Genomic DNA, 18932 nt, shown 5'->3' on the forward strand with positions numbered 1-18932 from the left:
GTATGCCGTTGCTATAGTAGCTAGCTACATTAGGTAGATTAATAAATTTAATTAACTTAACAATCTTTATTTTCTTTTGCATTCACACTATATCTCTAGCAATCTCCTATATTTGTTTACTTTATTTTTCTCTTCATTTTCTTAATCATCATCTTCCACATATTGCACTTTTTTTTATTTGATTTCTCCATGTCTCTCTAGTTCATTTTAAGGGTATATACTTCATGAATGTCTACCAATTATTTGTTCCAACTTAGAAACTTCTGATCAGTATTTTGCTTTTACTGTTTTAATAACGTCATATAGCTATTTGAGTTAAATTTAGCTACCTCACACCTAAACACAAATAGATATTTTGTTATATATCATTGGTGGCTTGGGGGTAAATAAAATGTGGTACTGGTACATATCGTGAGAAAAACATTGGATGCACTTACAATAAGGCTTCAATAACATTTTGGACGGATCTTTATACTTTCTAGATTGTGTTAATGTGGCGATGCAAGAAGGAAAGGTAAAGCAAACGTAAGCTCCACGTGCTTCTTTACTCTTTTCCCCTTTGGCGCTTCCTAGTGCCTTGCCTTAGGTTAATGTTTATAACACTTTCATTCTTTTTACACGATATATAAAGTGAAAACAAAGTTTTTATACTTTATACACACGATCTGAATAAAATAAAAAAAGATATGACAAATGATAAAAGGAAAAAAATATTATTTTCGCTGGTAAGAGAAAAAAATGCAAGGTAATAATTGAAAGTATGATGTTTTATTGAAAAATTATGTGATATTATTCTATACAGAACATTATTTTTTTGTTCTGAAGTGAGGTTAATTGATTGACTGAGAAATTGCAAGGTTATAAAGTGAAAATGCTTGTATAAAAGGCTCGAAGGCCCAGATCCAGGATTTCTTATCATGGACTCAACTAACTTACGGGCTATTTGAATCTTTGGGCTTCAGTCTAGTCTCATGGGCTTCAGAGCATATACAAGAGATAGTGGAACCCACTACCCAAGGATGTCTCCTAATTACGGAAATTATAGATGAAACATTTTAGATTATACCAAAACATTACAAATTAAATTAATATAAGGGTATATATGGAATAATCCTATGATAAAAGAAGGTCTTTCATCTATGAAAGACCCATCAGCTCTTTCATGCTAGTCTCCACCTAACTTTTTATTATTTGATGGTAGACTAGTCTAATTATTTTTACTCAATCAACTTTAATTTTGCTAATGTAAGGTAATGTTCATGGTGAGAATGTGTAACAAAAATTATTATTCAGACAAAGACGTGCCCGCAACTCAAGCCGCGGAATGTTAGCCTCAGAAGAACAGCAAAATTATAATTCCAAGGTATGTATCATTTTGTATTTTGAGAATCTTGGCAAGTATAAACAAAAAAATAAAGGCTATACCGAGTCCTTTACACGGATTCAAACATGAATATAAAGCTTGCACAAAAAAAAAAAAGCATAAACTATATAGCTTGGTCAAAGTTGAGCATTTGGATATGTCGAAATATATATAATTCACATTAAATAAATTAATTTTATTATAACTAAAACTATACTATAGCAGCTCTTTTATGCGATTGGGCCATGGCCGCTGACCAGAGCCGAATTCATGAGTTTGTTTTGTTTATATCCAAGCCAATCAGAGCACAGTCACAACAAAATCAAAAAAGCTCCCTCCTTCTTGGTCATCTACCAATTCAAATTCAGCACCAAACACACACATTAGTCACTACATAAAGTGATAAAAGAGCTGTTGAGAGAGATTATACTTTTTTAATAGAAACCATGGAACGTTTGAGGTGGGGTGACCCTCACAATTTCAAAAACTCAGCTATTTTCAACCCTTTTGTACACACAAGAATGATTTATGAACCACTAAATAGTGCAAACACTTCAAGGCACCTTTTTTTTTTATTTCTCTATTTTTTATTTCTTTCAGTCACATAATATCATATATCACACTCATCATTTATCTTTCATCTCTTCTTATCTCTCTCTAGTGGTCTACAACTTTGAGTGATAACCGATCTTTATTCTTAATTCTTTTACACAATCCACGCTAAATAGGAAGTAGTAGATCTTGTACTAATTGATTTCACTTATAAAATATCAGTCTAAAAGGAATGATTCATTCCCCTCAATACAATAATAACTAATACGGTTTTTGGAAATGGAAAGACACGACGCAATTTGCAACCCTAGCATGCTCTGTCTTCTCTGAATTAATCAAATCACACACGGCATAAAATCAAATTAAGAAAGTTTTAAAAACCATTAAAATAACACGCATAGTAACATGTTCTCATCTCACATTACAGCTTAGAACCAACCTCTAACGTGTAGTTCAACGCGTTTCTTCCACCATTCACTTTCTTACAATTTTTTTTTTTTAAATTAAGAAAAGAAATATTCTTATGTTTGTAACTTTAAATTAAACTTTTTATTTGTATTATATTATAAAACCAAGGGATGATTGGCTCAAGTGATACATGTTTGATCCTTCTTAAGTAAAGTCTCAAGTTTGAGTCTGGTCTCGTGGATAGAAAAAACCGCTGGAAGAGTTAGCTACAATATGACGTGGATATTCACGGCTCGAACAAGATTAACTCGACACCTGTCTTGCACCAAAAATATATAAAAATCCCATTTCTCTGTCTTGGTTCAAATTCGAATTTCATTTCAATCAAACTGGACACAACACAACGATGTTCTCGCTTCTCAAAAGACACTGTTTCTTCGGCATCGCTGTCTTAGCCATCTTCCTCCTCTCAACGCCGCCGTTTACGGCGGCCCAATCCTGCAACGGTATACTCCTCACCTACGCCTACACCGCCGGCAAGCAGTTACCGCCGAACGTCACCGACCCTGCGAAGCAGCCGTACAAGTTCGAGTCCACGCTCACCGTGCTCAACAACGGCCTCGACGAGCTCAAGTCCTGGAAGGTCTTCGTCGGGTTTCAGCACGATGAGCTCTTGGTCTCCGCCTCCAATGCGGTGCTCGCCGACGGGACTACCCTCCCCGCCGCCGTTGGCAACGGTACCGTCTTCGCCGGGTACCCCATGACCGATCTCAAGACCGCTGTGGCCACCGCCGGTGACTTGACCCAGATGCAGGCTCAGATCGACCTCGTTGGCACCGTGTTCGGGGTTGCGCCGCCGAGTATTCCTTTACCCTCGAAAATCGAGCTCGCCGTTGATGGATTTCTCTGCCGCAAAGCCACTGGTCAAGGTAACCATTGTTTTCTAACTCTGATAAGGTTCTTCTTTGTTTCTAGATCAGTGATCTTTAGGTATTTGGTTGAATTTTGAATTGCAATTTACTTGATCTATGAATGGATTAGAATTGGGTTTCAATGAAGTGCTGCAATTTTTGGTAATGAGTGTTGACAAGGGTGTTTTTCTGTGAATTTTAGGGAAGAATGTGACTAATATGTGTTGCACAAGAGATCCCAAGTTCAAAGCAAACATCACTACTGATGAGAAGTTTCTGCCTCGTCAAAATGGTGATCTTACTATTATGTATGATGTGATCAGAACTTATGACTCTAGTTACTGGGCTGAGGTTGCGATTGCGAACCATAACGCTCTCGGTCGCCTTGACAATTGGAGATTGAGCTGGGATTGGATGAATGATGAGTTTATAAACTCAATGAAAGGGGCTTATCCATCTGTTGTGGATGTTTCTGGCTGTGTGTTTGGTAAGCAAGGAACATTCTACCAGCAACTTGATTTTTCCACTGTGTTGAATTGTGAGAGGAGGCCAACCATAGTTGATCTTCCTCCCACTAAGTTCAATGATACAGTCCTTGGGAAAATCCCTTCTTGCTGCCGGAACGGTACCATATTGCCACCATCCATGGACCCTAGCATGTCTGTTTCAAGGTTCCAGATGGAGGTTTTCAAAATGCCGCCGGCGCTTAATCGCTCCCAGCTTTCGCCGCCCCAGAATTGGAAGATTAGCGGCACACTCAACCCTGACTACAAATGTGGCCCTCCCATGCGGGTTAGTCCCACTGAGAATCCGGATCCATCTGGGGTACCGTCGAACAAAACTGTCATGGCCAGTTGGCAGGTTGTGTGCAACATAACAACTACCAAGAGAACATCAAGCAAATGCTGTGTCTCATTTTCAGCTTATTACAATGAGTCAGTTATACCATGCAAAACTTGTGCATGTGGATGCCCCGCGAACACTGGAAGAACTTGTAGTGCTACTGCACCAGCTATGTGGCTTCCACCGGATGCTCTTCTTATTCCTTTTGAGAACCGAACTGCCAAGGCTGTTGCTTGGGCTGACCTTAAACATCTACCAGTGTCTAACCCTTTGCCCTGTAGTGATAACTGCGGCGTGAGCATCAACTGGCATTTATTCACAGACTACAGGAAAGGTTGGACTGCAAGGGTAACACTTTTTAACTGGGGTGGCACTAATTTTGCTGACTGGTTTGCTGCAGTACAAATGGACAATGCAGCTGCAGGTTTTGAGAAAATGTACTCATTCAATGCAACCCTCCTAGATGGCGTGAATAATACAATAATCATGCAAGGTTTGCCCGGATTGAACTACCTTGTAGCTGAAGCTGACGGAGCTAATCCACTGAGAGATCCTAGGGTTCCTGGTAAACAACAATCAGTAATCTCATTCACAAAGAAAGCTACTCCTGGAATCAATGTAGTTCGTGGAGATGGATTTCCCTCTAAAGTCTTCTTCAATGGAGAGGAATGCTCTCTTCCTTCAGTGATTCCAAGCAGTGGTTTCAGGAAGGGCTTTCCACGGGCTACTTTGGCGTTCCTAACACTGTTGTGGATCGTCTTGATCCGGTAATGGTGGCGGTATGTTTGCTTTTGACCCTGGCTTATTTATGTCCTGAGACAATATCTGATTCATACATAGACCTCATCACGGAAACTCAGCGAGAAACGTCAGTGGACCAAGCCGTGCTGTTGTAACATTCATGCTGTGTGTCTGGTTTGGATGCTGTGACGATCCTTGTTCAATTGATATGATTCTTTTGAAGCATGTTATAGTACAGAAGATTGTAGATTTGTGTTAGATGATAGAAAGATTTTCCTATATCTATTAGAAGTTTAAGTGTTTTTATTTATCCCTCATTCGTTTGTTGTCTGAGACTCTGAGTAATTCTAATTTAGGCATTATCCTGTCTGAGACTCTGAGACTCAAATTATTATTTGCCTAGTGCAAGATGATGGGCACCACGATAGAAATGGACCTATGATTAAAATGTTCTGTTTTGTGAATTAAAAATGAACTAGTAGACTGCACAACTTAAAGGATTTCTCTGTCTTGACTATGTTGTTGATTGAAATTACTTATCATAATCATGTCATTGCTGGGATACACACATCTGTCTTGACTCAAATCATAAGCTTGTACATTTTCGTGTCCTGCTGCGGAACAATTAATTGGTCAGGAAACAAATGGATTTGGTGTGGATCTCTAATTTTGAATTCTGAAGGAAATTGCCTGCTTCCGGTGTGGCTGCGTTCTTGTGTTAGGACGCATTAGTCTAGCTTTTCTGTTTAGTCGTTTTTCTTTCAAGTGTAACTAAAAAAATATTTGAATTCGGATTCGCTACAGCTAAAGGATCCTACATTCTGAAGTTAGGGGTTTGTCTGATCCTAAGTCGACGGCTCTGGTTTTAAGAGGTTATTGTGTACTTAAAATCAATATATTTGAACTACAACTGTATGATTAAAGATCGAACGGTCACTGACCCTGACTTCAGTGAATGCAAAATCATATGGCTGCAAGGAATTCAAGTCGAGCATTTCTAAAACAATTGAAAATACATTATGGTCAAACAAAAATATAGGCACCAAAAGCATCTATTTCCGACCAAAAATTGCGTATATGTTAATTGTAAAGATTTACATGATCTCCTTCGTGTCTTGTTTGGTTATCCAGTCCAAACTCATCAGAGATTTTTTTTATCAATTAATATTTTTAAAATACTTTTAATTTTGTCTTTTGCCATTTTATAAAATAACCAGGCGATGTATGTGATGCTTGGTAGTTGGTTTTAAGATAATGATATTTTAATTTGTTTTTTTTTTTTTTTAAGAGAGATATTTTGTGAAGGTAAAACTCTTTTTAAAATGAGTAAGATATTTTAATCACATAATTTCTCTCTTTCCAAAGTAACTAAACAAAATAATAATTTAGCCATATTCCGCGGGAGAGAAATATGGTGGCAGATGAGTTAGCAAAGTATGCAACCTGAGTAGGCGGTACATGACAGGTTTGAAAGTACCCACTTTCTAACGCTGTGCCAAGATGTGTTAGTGTAGTTTTGTTTTAAATTACTTTCTACCGTCAATAAAACAAAAGTTTTCTCTTCAATTCTTCCAAAACCTCCCAGCTAAATTGAAATATATTATAACAAAATAGAAATTGGGGCGATGAAATGAGTCAAACTCATTCAAATAGTTTATCTATTGATGGGAGTTCCAAAAAGGATAGATTGGTGGGGATCATAAGTTTTCTCTTCAATTCTTCCAAAATCCAATTCCTAAACCTCCAGCCGAATTGAAATATAAACCTTGGCTTGTTTGAATGGGAAGTCTACAATGGATAGCTTGGACTAATTGAATATGGGATTAAGACTTGTGGATTACTGGAGTAGAGGGGAGCTTTATCTGTTTGTTGTGGCTCTGTTTTTTATTTAGCCACTACTGTATTTTCTTTTTTCTAGATGCATTCTCTTCTCTTTGTATTAAGGGTTGGGGTACCCCTTGTACTCCCTTTTAATGCATTGTTTTGGCTTATAAAAAAAAATAGAACTTGGGGCCATGAAATGAGTCAAACTCGTTCAAATGTATCTATTGATGGGAGTTCCAAAAAGGATACATTGGTGGGGGTCATCATGAAGGAACATGAGCAAGTAGCTGAAACAATCCTCCCCCCCCCCCCCCCCCCCCAATCTTTAGAAGAGGGAAAAGCAAAAATAGAAACAGGACTCCCCACCTGAAATTGTAGCAGCGAGATTATTTAGAAGGTGAGAAGAGGGTGGGTTGTGGTGAATTAGGTTTGTGCAAGGGACAATTTGAGGAAGAGGATTATGTTGAATGAGATAGTAATAATGGAGTTGTATGTGGCAAAAGAGTGATCTTCATCTCCATGTTAAGTTAATAACAAAAAAAAAAATTCATTCATTTTTTCGTTTTTTTATCATATGCTTTTACCTTGTATTTTTTTCCAATATTCATTTTTAAAATCAAACATGCAACAAATAATTTACACTATTTAATCCCCTAATCGTATTTATATTTACCAGTTTGTCAAATATATTACAAAAACTAAGATTGCCCTTTTTTCAAAGACTAAAATATGACTAAAAAACGCCTTAGTAAAAGTTCAAAGACTAAGAGCAATCTACATTATAGCCAACACTCCCCCACCCATCCTGGCTCACGTGATTTTCTCCCCACCACATAGCCGCAATTACCGTTGAGAAAAGCATCATACTTGTTAAGATGCCTAGGTAGATGTTATGTCCTTGCATGTCTCAAAAGGCTAAACATTATCATAAGCAGCTTTACAAAGGTCACATGATGTGAATGGAAAACAAGTTAACCAAGCACACCACATAGCTTCACAATCACTATCTTACACAGTAGTAGACATAAAAATCCCACATGAGTAACTAATCAAGTTCATTTACAAAGAATGCATAGCATAGTAATGAACAGAGCATATCTCAGCTACTGCTGAAACATGAAAGCACAAAAGTTTCGAGTCACAGACATTACCAGAAAAGAATATCCAGACCAAATGTGAGCAGCAACCAAATTGAAATATTTACATGCTTACCGATGTCATTCACTTTCAAAAACATAAATTGCAAAAGGAACTAGACAAAAAGAATTAAATCATAATTTTTTGTTATTGAAGTTAGAAATGCTCCTACAAGTCTGCAGATGTATCAAAACCTTGCTTCTGCAATTCTTCTCTAAGCCAACATACCTTCATGAAACACCCTAAAATTAGAAGCTTGCTAGGAACTTCGCTACCAAGATGTCAAAAATTGCACATGCTTTGTGCATACATGCAGTTGAGGTTTGCGGCTGATTCTTCTTGATCAACTACTTAAAAGATCATGATTGTTCAGATTAAACCTTCACAGTAAGCTACTCCCAGAAATCTGAATATGCATCAACCAAATTCTGTTTGTGGAACGATTAAGACCCAGTTCCAAAATAGATAATAGCAGAATGATAAGGTGCATATGTAAGAGCAACTATTTACAATGGCAACACAAACAGAATGAACTGGCCAGGGTCTAATCTACACAGGAATGTTGTCCAGAGAATATCCATCAAAGTCAAACTCATTCTCAGATGGTCCAATGCCTTCCTGCTGCAAGAAACACACAAGATTTGTTTAAAATGGAAAATTAAGGGCATTTTTTAATAATGTATTGTAAAACAGTTTTCAGATTTTTAAAACAGAAAAAGAAAAAAAAAACTTGTTTGGTATGAAAACTGTCCTTAAAAACAGTTTCTATTTTAAGTTTTTAAAACTGAAATTCCAAATGTTTTCGTTTTTAGTTTTTACGTCTATCTTTCAGCTTTGAAAAACATATATCGCTTAAACAGTTTTTTTTTTCTTTTCTTCTTTTGAAAACAGAATTAAAATATTGTTTCTGAAAATAGTTTTTACATTCAAAAAATTGAGAAGTTAATCAAACAAGCCCTAAATGCAACATTATAAATATTTCAGGTCTAAAGGAAGGTATAAAGGACCAACCTGTTTAAAAAGTGCACTCATAAGATCCTCCTGCCCATAATGCTCAGGGAAGAGGTTAGTCTGGGAGCTTGCATCAGGAATTCTCTCAGTCTTAACCCTAATTGAATTGTCAACAAGAAGGTTATTGAGGTGTTGACCAGCATTTTGGAAATTACCTCTTTCCAGGCCTTCTCCCATGGAGAAAATAGCTTTTCCATTCAAACTGTGATCTCTGCTTTGTCCACTCTGTTGGTTGGAGGAAAAGCCCTGATGGACTAAAACTGATGGCGGAACATCAAAGTTACCGCCTTGTAAAGGATTTGCATGCCGAGAGGAATCGTACGTTAAGCCCGTATTTGTTACCTCCCAATCCTGGGTCTTCTGATGGTGCAGTTCATTAAAAATGTCATAACTTGGAAACCCAACAGATCCTTTAATTCCCGACGTAACTTCGTCTTGAAATGAGCCTTTGCTTGTGACACTGGATATACCTGGAGTGCTTCCAAGAGGGAAACTATTGATAGACATATCAGTAGTTTGATTCATGGGAAAATTAAACAATGAAGAGTTCTGTGGAACAGGATTATAAGCAGGTGGTCTGTTACTCCCAGCAATCCCGTTTCTGCCTAGAAGACCATCAGAGATTCCATTTGATACATTAGGCTGCCCCAAGGGATTCGGTAGTCTGGAAACACGAGGAGCGTTGTTTTCACTTAGCATCTGACCTCTAGGTTGGGATTGTGTCATCTGCATCAATAAGGGGTTGTTCTGTGAAGCGGGACCATTGACTCGCATGTTCAAGTTGCCAAGGGATTGAGTAGGCTGGTGCAAATTAGCGAGCTGCTTCGGCTCCATGTTGGTAGGGATTCCATGAAGTAGGTTCATTGGTTTACTATTGCTTAAATGGTGCTGTTGCCCTTCTCCAAATCTTAACCTTGGATTTTCAAAACTGAAAAGATTTCTTTGATCCATGAGAGGCATGTGCACACCTGCTTTTGTATTTGACCTGCCTAGTCCTGCTGCTTGAAGAGTGGCTAGACTTTGTGCTGGCAGTTGGCCAGCAACTGCAAGGGTTTGAAGATCAATCCCATTAATTGATGAAATTGTGCCAAATGAAGCGTCTTGTGTGCCAAGAAATGAGTTGTTCAAGTTATTTGGGTGCTGAGAAACTCCACTCAGTCTCCGAAGATACAATCGGTATTTCTGTAACAAAAACAGAAAAACGAATTGTAGCGTCATTAGCATATATTCAAAGAAACATAGATGACCACAACAAGAAGTAGGGATTTAACTTTTTGAGTGCCTCCTAGAGTACACATGGGATAAAAGTAGCAGTATGAATACCTGCAGGTGGCTGGCAACATTTTCTCTAGTGAGCCCAGGAACGTTCATCAATTCCAAAATCTTCTTAGGAACAGCCTCTGCGCAAAAATAAAATTGCAAGACATTAGAGGAGTTTATATACTTTAAACAAATCTCCAACTAACACAACTCAAGAAGACTCACCTAGGATGGTTTGATCTTATATCATAAAACTAATAGAGGCTCTACTAAAAAACTGGGATTAAAAATCAATTTAAAAGGATAGATGGAGAACTAAGAAAACTGTAGGAACAACTATTCTACAGAATATTTTGGTTTTTGAAAGAGCCAAATGGCTAGGAGCCAACCCTGTGGACTTGATTGTTGTACTTTTAAGTCACATTGGGATCTTAATTATCCAATAAAATTAGTTGCGGTCCACAGTCGAAATTGCAGTCCGCAATCGCAATTGTGGCCACAGCGTAACGGGTTTTGGAGTCCCCGCATCAGCATCACAACCGCAATTTGCGGCCACTTCACCCCGTATTTGTCCGCAATTTCGCGACTCAGCGGCAACTCCAACCGCGACCGCAAATTAAAAAAAACCCTGAATAGAATAGTTTGAAAACTGATCCACACGAGTTGAAAGTCTACATAAGCTAGATGCAATGATCCTGAATATGGTAACTAAATACAGACGATGTAAGTAGTAGAAGGGTGGCTTTCAGAACTCAGATAAAAGTGACATCTGAACAAAAGAAAAAATCAAATTTGTTGATGGAGCAAAAGTATTGTGGGGCATTGCTAAGTTGTGTTAGACAGGTCTGCATGGAAAAGAAACAAGAGATAAAAAAGAAAATTTGTTTTCAAGGATGCAGGTGAAGAAGATACATACTATCTATTCCCAGTTGATCCACAGCAGCCACAAATTGTTGATGCAGCTCCACAGACCAAACAACTCGCGGCTTCTTCAATGTGGACGAGTCATCCCGCTCGTCTCCTTCCTCCTCATCGTCCCTTCTCTTCTTCGAGTTTCTCCAGCTGCCTTCGTTTGCCGAGGACGAGTAATCCGCATCATCAGATGGCCTTGGCTGCCTGTCTCCCCCCTCTTCAGCACTGCCCGATTGCTCCGTATCTTTCCACTCATTCTTTCTCTTCCGAACAACATGCTGCCATATGTTCTTCAAAGCCTCAATGCGAACAGGCTTAATCAGGTAATCACAAGCACCATGTGTCACACCCTTCAAAACAACATTTTTACCATCGTCTGCTGACATCACTGCAATCATCAAACAAATTAACATGTCAGTCACAAAAATCAATACAGCCCAGAAGTGGATCTGAGGCATTGTTGTCAATCAAGGATCACGGAAAATAGCGGAAAGCCAAAAATCCGCTATGTTATGCCCTCAAGGCGGAAAATAGCGGCAAATAGCAGCAGATAGCAGTGAGCCCTCAGAGCCGCGATATCCGCTATTTGACAACACTGATCTAAGGTAATCAAATGAGTTGCTTACTAATAACAGGAAGATCCATCTCCAATCCAATGTGCTCTAGAAGCTTAAATCCATCCATGTCTGGCATGTGCACATCACTTATAACAATGTCAAACCCATTCTTCCTCTCTCTGAGCAGTGTGAGTGCTTTCTCTGCTCGATTGCATTTGGTAACTGAAATGGAATCAACAAAAACATTCCTCAAACTTCATTATCAACAAAATAATAACAACTCAATGAACAAAATAAACACAAATCTAGCATCCAACAATTCAAAACCAGTTTCAAAGGAAGTAGAAGACTAGAATAAACTTGAATTGAAGTAGTCAGAGTGAGAAACTGAGAATACCCTTTGGCCCAAAACAAATTTTGAGATAAAACTACATAACATGTGGTGATAAACTTGCGATTTCTGTGTGTTCCTTCCATGGATTTTTCAACTAACTAAGCGACCAAATCGGAGAAGCGAAATTGAAGAGAGAGAAAGAGGTGAAAGAAAGTGCAGTTGAGGAGAGAGAGAGAGAGAGAGAGAGTGATTGATTGAGCAGTAACTAGTACCTTCATAGAGACATGTGCGTAGCATCTTCTCAAGGATCATGAGGCACGTGGGATCATCATCCACCACCAGAACCCGGAGACCCGCCGGAAACTGGTCGGAGACGGCTTCGCCGGAGGATTTCATAACCACCGTTGACATCATGGATCCCTTTCCGTTACAGCTATGATTCATGCTTCAGAGATCCAAACAGTAACAACAACAGCAATCAATCAGAGACAACAAAACGCGATTACAGAACGGAATCGAGTTTGCTTGATTGAGTTCACATAGCTAGTTCGGAATTGAGGTGAGAGCGAACAGAGGATAACATAGGAAGAAGAAGCTGCTTCTCCAAGTGAGTTCGCAATTCAACCATACGCAACACAGAGAACGCAGGAATCGGAGAAGAAAGAGAGAGAGGAGAGAGAAACAGAGAGAGAGAGAGAGAGAGAGAGAGAGAGAGAGAAATGGAATTTTGAGTCTGAATTTTTTTCTTTAAATTAAATAATTCTGAGCCTCAACCTCAAAGGCTTGTCACTGTTAAAACTTACAGGCATAATTACCCGGGTATTTAATAATAAATAATCATAAATTGTTTTTAATCAGTTAATAAAAGATATTAATGTCTTTGTATTGGACTTTCAATATGATAATAAATATTATTTTTTTTTACTGAAAATGAAAACAACTAAACAGCTGGCTCGTTCTATCTAAAACGAGGAGTGACAACGAGTTAAGAGACCATTGAAGGAAATCACATTACTTGTGCGTTGTGCAAAGACAAAGCAGCTAAACAATCAACATATGAGTTTATACTTTATATCAAGATAAATATGCTTGAAAGAAATATTTTATATTTTATAAGGAGTAAATAACAATAGAAAAAACATCTTTCAAAACATTCAAGCAAAAAATGAAGAAAATAGACTATGATAAGTACATAATAATATTTAAAGTTGGGTTTCACTAGCTCTCCTGAAAGAGTGGATCCAGCTCATTCATTGGAGGAAAGGGACCCTCAATCTCATCTCATCTCATCTTTACTCTACATCCCCGACACAGCTATGGTTTCAGGTTTTAGTTACTGCGCCTAAATTTACCGCAGCAAAAAATAACAGCCTTGTTCTCTATGAATAATTTCGTTTTTTTTTATTACAGTCAATTGAAGAGAATTGTGAACGAATAACCATAAATCAAAACGGAAAATAATTAATAAAAAGTAACTTTTATTATGCAGCCGAAAATTACAAAAACAACAAATAAAAATTGATGATCCAATAAGACATCTTATCATAAGAGTCTCAAACTTAAAAGAAATAGTAAACATCCAGGACACGCCCACTTCGATTAGGATAGTGGACACCAAATTAATCCTTCGCAACCAGCTCATTAATTTCTTGAAATCAAAATAATAATACTTTATATTTTAAATGTTATTAGTTATTACCTTTGAAGTACTTATCACTTATCAGTAATTCATAGATTAATTATTTTATCAAGTTCTCATCCATATAATATAAGTGATATTAGGTGTAAAATAGTTAAACAAAAAACATTTTTTCTTAAATTTTTTATGCTACCATCGGAAATATATTGATATTTTATTATATATATTACAAAAGCTCTTAAAACATCAAAAGCAACAAATCCATTCTCACAGTCCACAGATGTCTCAACTTTTTAGATTAATAACTAATAAGTAATGTATTTACCATTTGCTTTTAGATGAGTTGTTTAATTATTTTTGTGACGCCATGTGACACTTCGATTTATTTAATGGTATAGTTGAATGTGCAATAATAACATTTCTTTTGTGCTCTTCCATCTTGCGAAATTATTAATTAAAATGTAGTGTAGCTGTATGTTCCAATAATTTCAAGAAGAAGAGGAAAATACATAATTAGTTGCAGACCAAAAGGAATTAATTTCCATTAATAGGATGCAGGCATGTTGGAACTTTTAAATCAAAAGTTAATTACGAGTAAAGCATGGCAACAATGATGGTGATTTTGGAATGCAATATAAATGGTGTTTAAGTTATTGTGAGAGAGATGTAAATATACATTAATGGTTAAATTCATTTATGGTACATTTATATGCCCTTAAAATGAATTTCAGTAAGGTATGTCATAATTTCCGATTAAGTAAGGTAGTGTCTATCTCATTTATTAGTATGTGTATTGAAAAAGTTTTTATGAAATTGGTGTAAAATATCCAAATATAAAATGTATTTCGAAATTACTACTTTAATTTAAAATATAATTTTAACAATTGTAAGAAACAAATTAAAATGTAAAAATTTAAATGTTGGAAAAATTATATTTTAAAAATAATTTAGTTAATGTAAGATTATCATAATGACCATTTGTGAATAATTTATTGTGCCTGATATTGATTTGAATTTTTTAGGATTAATTAGATAAGTTTCAAAAACAAAAATTACTTATATATACCTAACTAATTAATTAAAGGGAAAATATAAATTTAGTTTAATATGTAAATTCAAAAAATTCGTGTTTTATAAAATGAGATAGACACTTGATAAGAGTGTGTACAAAAATTGATCAGCATCAAAAAACTCAAATTTGTGAAGTGGTAAGCAAGAATAACCCATTAATCAATGGTAGGTAGTGAATTTGAGATTATGAGATCAAGATCAAAGAGGAGAGTCATGATCAAAGAATAATAGAATATGATCAATATACTTACAATAATTATATATTACCACTCATGTATATATGCATTATATGTAAGAAAAATAAAATTGAAAATTTTGGGAGGGGTATGGTAGCAGCATGTCCCCTCTACATTCCGAATTTACACCCATCTTCCTCCCATTTCTTCCCACATTTCTAGCATTACATGTCATTAATTTAGTCATTTACAGAATACAAAACCATTTGTGATTAATTGATGGTGGGTCTTTTTTTATTAATCCTTAAATAAACAAATATTGACAAAGCTATCTCACTTTGGTTGTTTGGGTCAGTACCCACTTTCATGTCACCCATTGCCAAAATTACGTGTTCCTGATCAATTACCAAACAAACACAATTGGATGCTTTAATATACCAACCAGGCAATTCCTCTGCTACAAGCACAAAAATCATGGGTCAAATACAATAGTAACATGTACTAATAGAAAAATTACACATGAATTATTTATTAATTATAGTATTGATTTCTTGAAACTCTGAATCAACCCTTTAGATTTATTGTAGTTATAAACTAACCCCAAAACCTTCTATTTTTTCGAATTAGTCTTTATGTTAGGTGAAAAAATTTAACTCATTAAGCATCCAATGTTAGCATAAAAACCGGTTTTCACCAAAATCATTTTTTTGCATAAGAACCAGTTTTCATCATATCAGTTTTTGTGGAATAACCCATACTGGAATTTGTACATACACCTGGTCGGGAAGCTGGAATTTTGAGACCAGAGCATGAAACAAAACTACATAATTGTGACATCTTATCTACCAAAACTGAAGTAATAGAGACACCAACAATCAAATTAGGGTTTCAAAATTTCCCCAAATTCGAATTTCCCCAAATCCTAACAATTAGGGTTTCAGCATCTCACTCCTGTAGCCTACACTCATTTAAATTTATGGGCACCCAAGTATGCACTACCAACCAAACAAACACATCAAAATTTGGATCAGATTTATATGCAAGCCATTTATTGATTTGACCCCAAAATACTTAATTGGATGAGATGCACCTTGACATGGAAACGTAGCCAAGCAAAAGTACTAGGAAACTGACAAGTAATTTGTTCCTTGCAAATAAATACACAAACAACAATTTTAGTTAAAAGAAAAAACATTGGTGTTCACAAATTCACGTTGCAATTAAGCATATTGCAATAAACTAGCGTTTGCTTTCATACCATTTCTAAGCAATGTTGGCATGGCAACCACCATTTCTATTGTGGTGGCGGTTTCGGTTTCCACTATGATCTACTAAGAGTGGCCATTCTAAATTTTGCAAGCACATGCATTTTCACATAGTATAATACATATTGTTCTTCATTTTAAGTTTCCTTCAAAAAGTAGTATGCTACTTGACATGTTATCTTCAGTCACAACAGGTAACATGAATTGGGAAGGAATTATTATTTTTCAAACTAGTCATAAAATTAGTGTCACATAATGCATATCTGGATACACGTTAAAAATGTAAGATCAAGATTTGGTCATGTGGTACAACTCTATGTTTTGATGATAACAAGTATTTATTTGTGGATGAACAACTATGATACTCTAATGTTTGTCTTGAGTGTTTTGACAAACAGGTTCTGATTCTGACACCAGAAGATATATTCGTCAGAAGTTCTGAAGATCAGAAGATCTGAAGATCAGAGGATCTGAGGATCAGAGGATCAGAAGATCTGAGGATCAGAAGATCTGAAGACCAGAAGCTCTGAAGGTCCAGAAGCTCTGAAGGTCCAGAAGCAGAAGTTACGAAGGTCAGAGGATCCAAGCATCCCTCTGACTCTGATCACCAAGCTTCACAAGTTCCAACACGAAGCATAACTCTGATCAGATGTCATTGGTTAAAGGCAAATGTCTCTATCAAGAAGTACAAGAGCAGTGTACTATTCTGACAAGCCTACCTACCAAGGTTCAGCCACAGCAGGTTCTGGAAGTTCCAGAAATGCCCTCCAACGGTCATATTCTCTCAACAGAAATATCCTTTGCACCTTGGACTATAAAAGGCTGAAGAAAAGAAGAAAGCTAAGAGAGAGAAACCAAGAGCTGCAATACAAGAAAAGATTCAAGCCTCTACTTTCTTCATCTGTTCTTATTTAGTTTACACTCAGCTTATTTATAAGCAAACCTTTGTAAACACCAACCTCAAACAGTTGTTTGATTTTCCTTAAGGGACCGGGTAGGTCAGTATCCTTAAGAAGACTAAGAGAGTGAATCTTAGTGGTGATTCCTTTAGGAGATCAAGGTTGATCGGATCCTAGAGAAGACTAAGAGAGTGAATCTTAGTGTGAGCTAAGTCAGTGTATTGTTAGTCACTTGTAGGTTTCAAGTGCAGTTGTAACAATTATCTGATTAGTGGATTGCCTTCATTCTAAGAAGGAAGAAATCACCTTAACGGGTGGACTGGATTAGCTTGAGGGATTTATCAAGTGAACCAGGATAAAATACTTGTGTGCTTTTCTATCTCTTATCTTTAGCACTTAAGTTCTCGAAAGATTTGTCAAAATCTTTAAGGTGGAAGCTTTATCTTGAAAACGTTATTCAAACCCCCCCCCTTTCTACCGTTTTTCATACCTTCAATTGGTATCAGAGCGCAAGTTCTGATTACCACACCTAACAGTGTTCAGTGATCCGGGCCAGTGTGAAAAACAATGGCTGCCACCACCAGTGAAACTCAAAGAGATGGTTACAATGCAAAGCCTCCTATGTTCGACGGTCAAAGGTTCGAATATTGGAAAGATAGACTGGAAAGTTTCTTTCTGGGTTTCGATGCAGATCTCTGGGATATTATTGTGGATGGCTACGAGCGTCCAGTTGATGCAGATGGCAAGAAGATCCCAAGGTCAGAGATGACTGCAGATCAAAAGAAGCTGTACTCACAACATCACAAAGCAAGAGCAATTCTTCTAAGTGCTATCTCCTATGAAGAATACCAGAAGATTACAGATCGTGAGTTTGCGAAAGGCATTTTCGAATCTCTGAAGATGTCTCATGAAGGAAACAAGAAAGTCAAAGAATCAAAGACGCCGTCCTTGATCCAGAAATATGAATCCTTCATCATGGAACCTAACGAATCCATTGAGGATATGTTTTCCAGATTTCAGTTGCTCGTAGCTGGAATACGACCTCTCAACAAGAGCTACACAACTAAAGATCATGTCATAAGGGTCATCAGATGTCTTCCTGAAAGCTGGATGCCCTTGGTGACTTCAATAGAGCTCACAAGAGATGTTGAGCATATGAGTTTAGAAGAACTCATCAGCATACTGAAATGTCATGAGCTGAAGCGCTCTGAGAAGTCTAAATCTGAGAAGTCAAAAGCTCTCCAAGCTGGAGCAGAAGAATCTGAAGAAGCATCAGAAGATTCTGATGAAGATGAGCTGACTCTGATATCCAGAAAGTTCAACTGCATCTGGAAGCACATGCAGAGCAAATACAAAGGTTCATCAAAGGACGAAAAGTCAAAGAAGCATTTCAAACCAAAGAAAAGTCTGATGGTGACTTTTGATGAATCAGAATCAGAGGATGTTGACTCTGATGGTGAAGTCCAAGGACTCATGGCTATTGTCAAAGACAAAGGAGCAGAGTCAAAGGAAGCTGTTGACTCTGACTCAGAATCAGAAGGAGATCCTAACTCAGACGATGAAAATGAGGTATTCGCTTCTTTCTCTACCTCTGAACTGAAACATGCATTGTCTGATATCATGGATAAGTATAACTCCTTATTGTCTAAGCATAAGAAGCTGAAAAAGGACTTATCTGCTGCTACTAAGACTCCTTCTGAACATGAGAAAATTATTTCTGATTTGAAAAATGATAATCATGCTTTGGTAAATTCTAACTCTGTGCTTAAGAACCAGATTGCTAAGTTAGAAGAAATTGTTGCTTGTGATGCCTCTGATTGTAGAAATGAGTCTAAGTATGAAAAGTCTTTTCAAAGATTCCTAGCTAAAAGCGTAGACAGAAGCTTAATGGCTTCAATGATCTATGGCGTAAGCAGAAATGGAATATATGACATTGGTCATTCTAAACCTTCTGAAGTTGCTCCATCATCTCTTAAGAAAGGAACTTTCTCAATGTCAAAATATCATGCTCAAATTCCTTTATATTATC

General features: G+C 36.9%; 2 protein-coding genes across 3 annotated transcripts; one reads left to right on the forward strand and one right to left on the reverse strand.

Moving 5' to 3' along the window:
• The first annotated feature begins 2677 nt into the window (after positions 1-2677).
• LOC130711469 (COBRA-like protein 7) lies at positions 2678-5318 on the forward strand. The gene is made up of 2 exons (XM_057561105.1): positions 2678-3252; positions 3437-5318. Exons 1-2 carry the CDS (start codon positions 2730-2732, stop codon positions 4846-4848), a joined length of 1935 nt encoding a protein of 644 aa, XP_057417088.1. The 5' UTR covers positions 2678-2729; the 3' UTR covers positions 4849-5318.
• A 2343-nt stretch (positions 5319-7661) lies between these two features.
• Positions 7662-12568, reverse strand: LOC130710743 (two-component response regulator ARR2-like). Of its 2 annotated transcripts, none has more exons than XM_057560095.1 (6): positions 12126-12568; positions 11589-11741; positions 10967-11350; positions 10114-10190; positions 8791-9972; positions 7662-8397 (listed from the first exon to the last, which is right to left on the reverse strand). In XM_057560095.1, the coding sequence occupies exons 1-6, from the start codon at positions 12295-12297 to the stop codon at positions 8329-8331; spliced, it is 2037 nt and encodes a 678-aa protein (XP_057416078.1). In that variant the 5' UTR covers positions 12298-12568; the 3' UTR covers positions 7662-8328. The 2 variants fall into 2 exon arrangements, with proteins under 2 accessions (XP_057416078.1, XP_057416077.1); XM_057560094.1 differs by having other exon boundaries at positions 7662-8400; positions 12126-12567.
• Between the last annotated feature and the right edge of the window lie 6364 nt (positions 12569-18932).

This window comes from Lotus japonicus, chromosome 4 (genome assembly GCF_012489685.1).
Source record: "Lotus japonicus ecotype B-129 chromosome 4, LjGifu_v1.2".
Classification (NCBI taxonomy): domain Eukaryota; kingdom Viridiplantae; phylum Streptophyta; class Magnoliopsida; order Fabales; family Fabaceae; genus Lotus; species Lotus japonicus.

What these genes read in the sequence shown, in the direction of transcription:
- LOC130711469 (XM_057561105.1), top strand. Translation starts at nt 2,730, where the DNA reads ATGTTCTCGCTTCTCAAAAGACACTGTTTCTTCGGCATCGCTGTCTTA. An exon ending in CCGCAAAGCCACTGGTCAAG is followed by an intron (nt 3,253 to 3,436) that starts GTAACCATTGTT and finishes TGTGAATTTTAG; the next exon opens with GGAAGAATGTGACTAATATG.
- LOC130710743 (XM_057560094.1), bottom strand. Translation starts at nt 12,297, where the DNA reads ATGAATCATAGCTGTAACGGAAAGGGATCCATGATGTCAACGGTGGTT. An exon ending in GGATCAACTGGGAATAGATA is followed by an intron (nt 10,191 to 10,966) that starts GTATGTATCTTC and finishes ATTTTTGCGCAG; the next exon opens with AGGCTGTTCCTAAGAAGATT. An exon ending in TGAGTGCACTTTTTAAACAG is followed by an intron (nt 8,401 to 8,790) that starts GTTGGTCCTTTA and finishes TGTTTCTTGCAG; the next exon opens with CAGGAAGGCATTGGACCATC.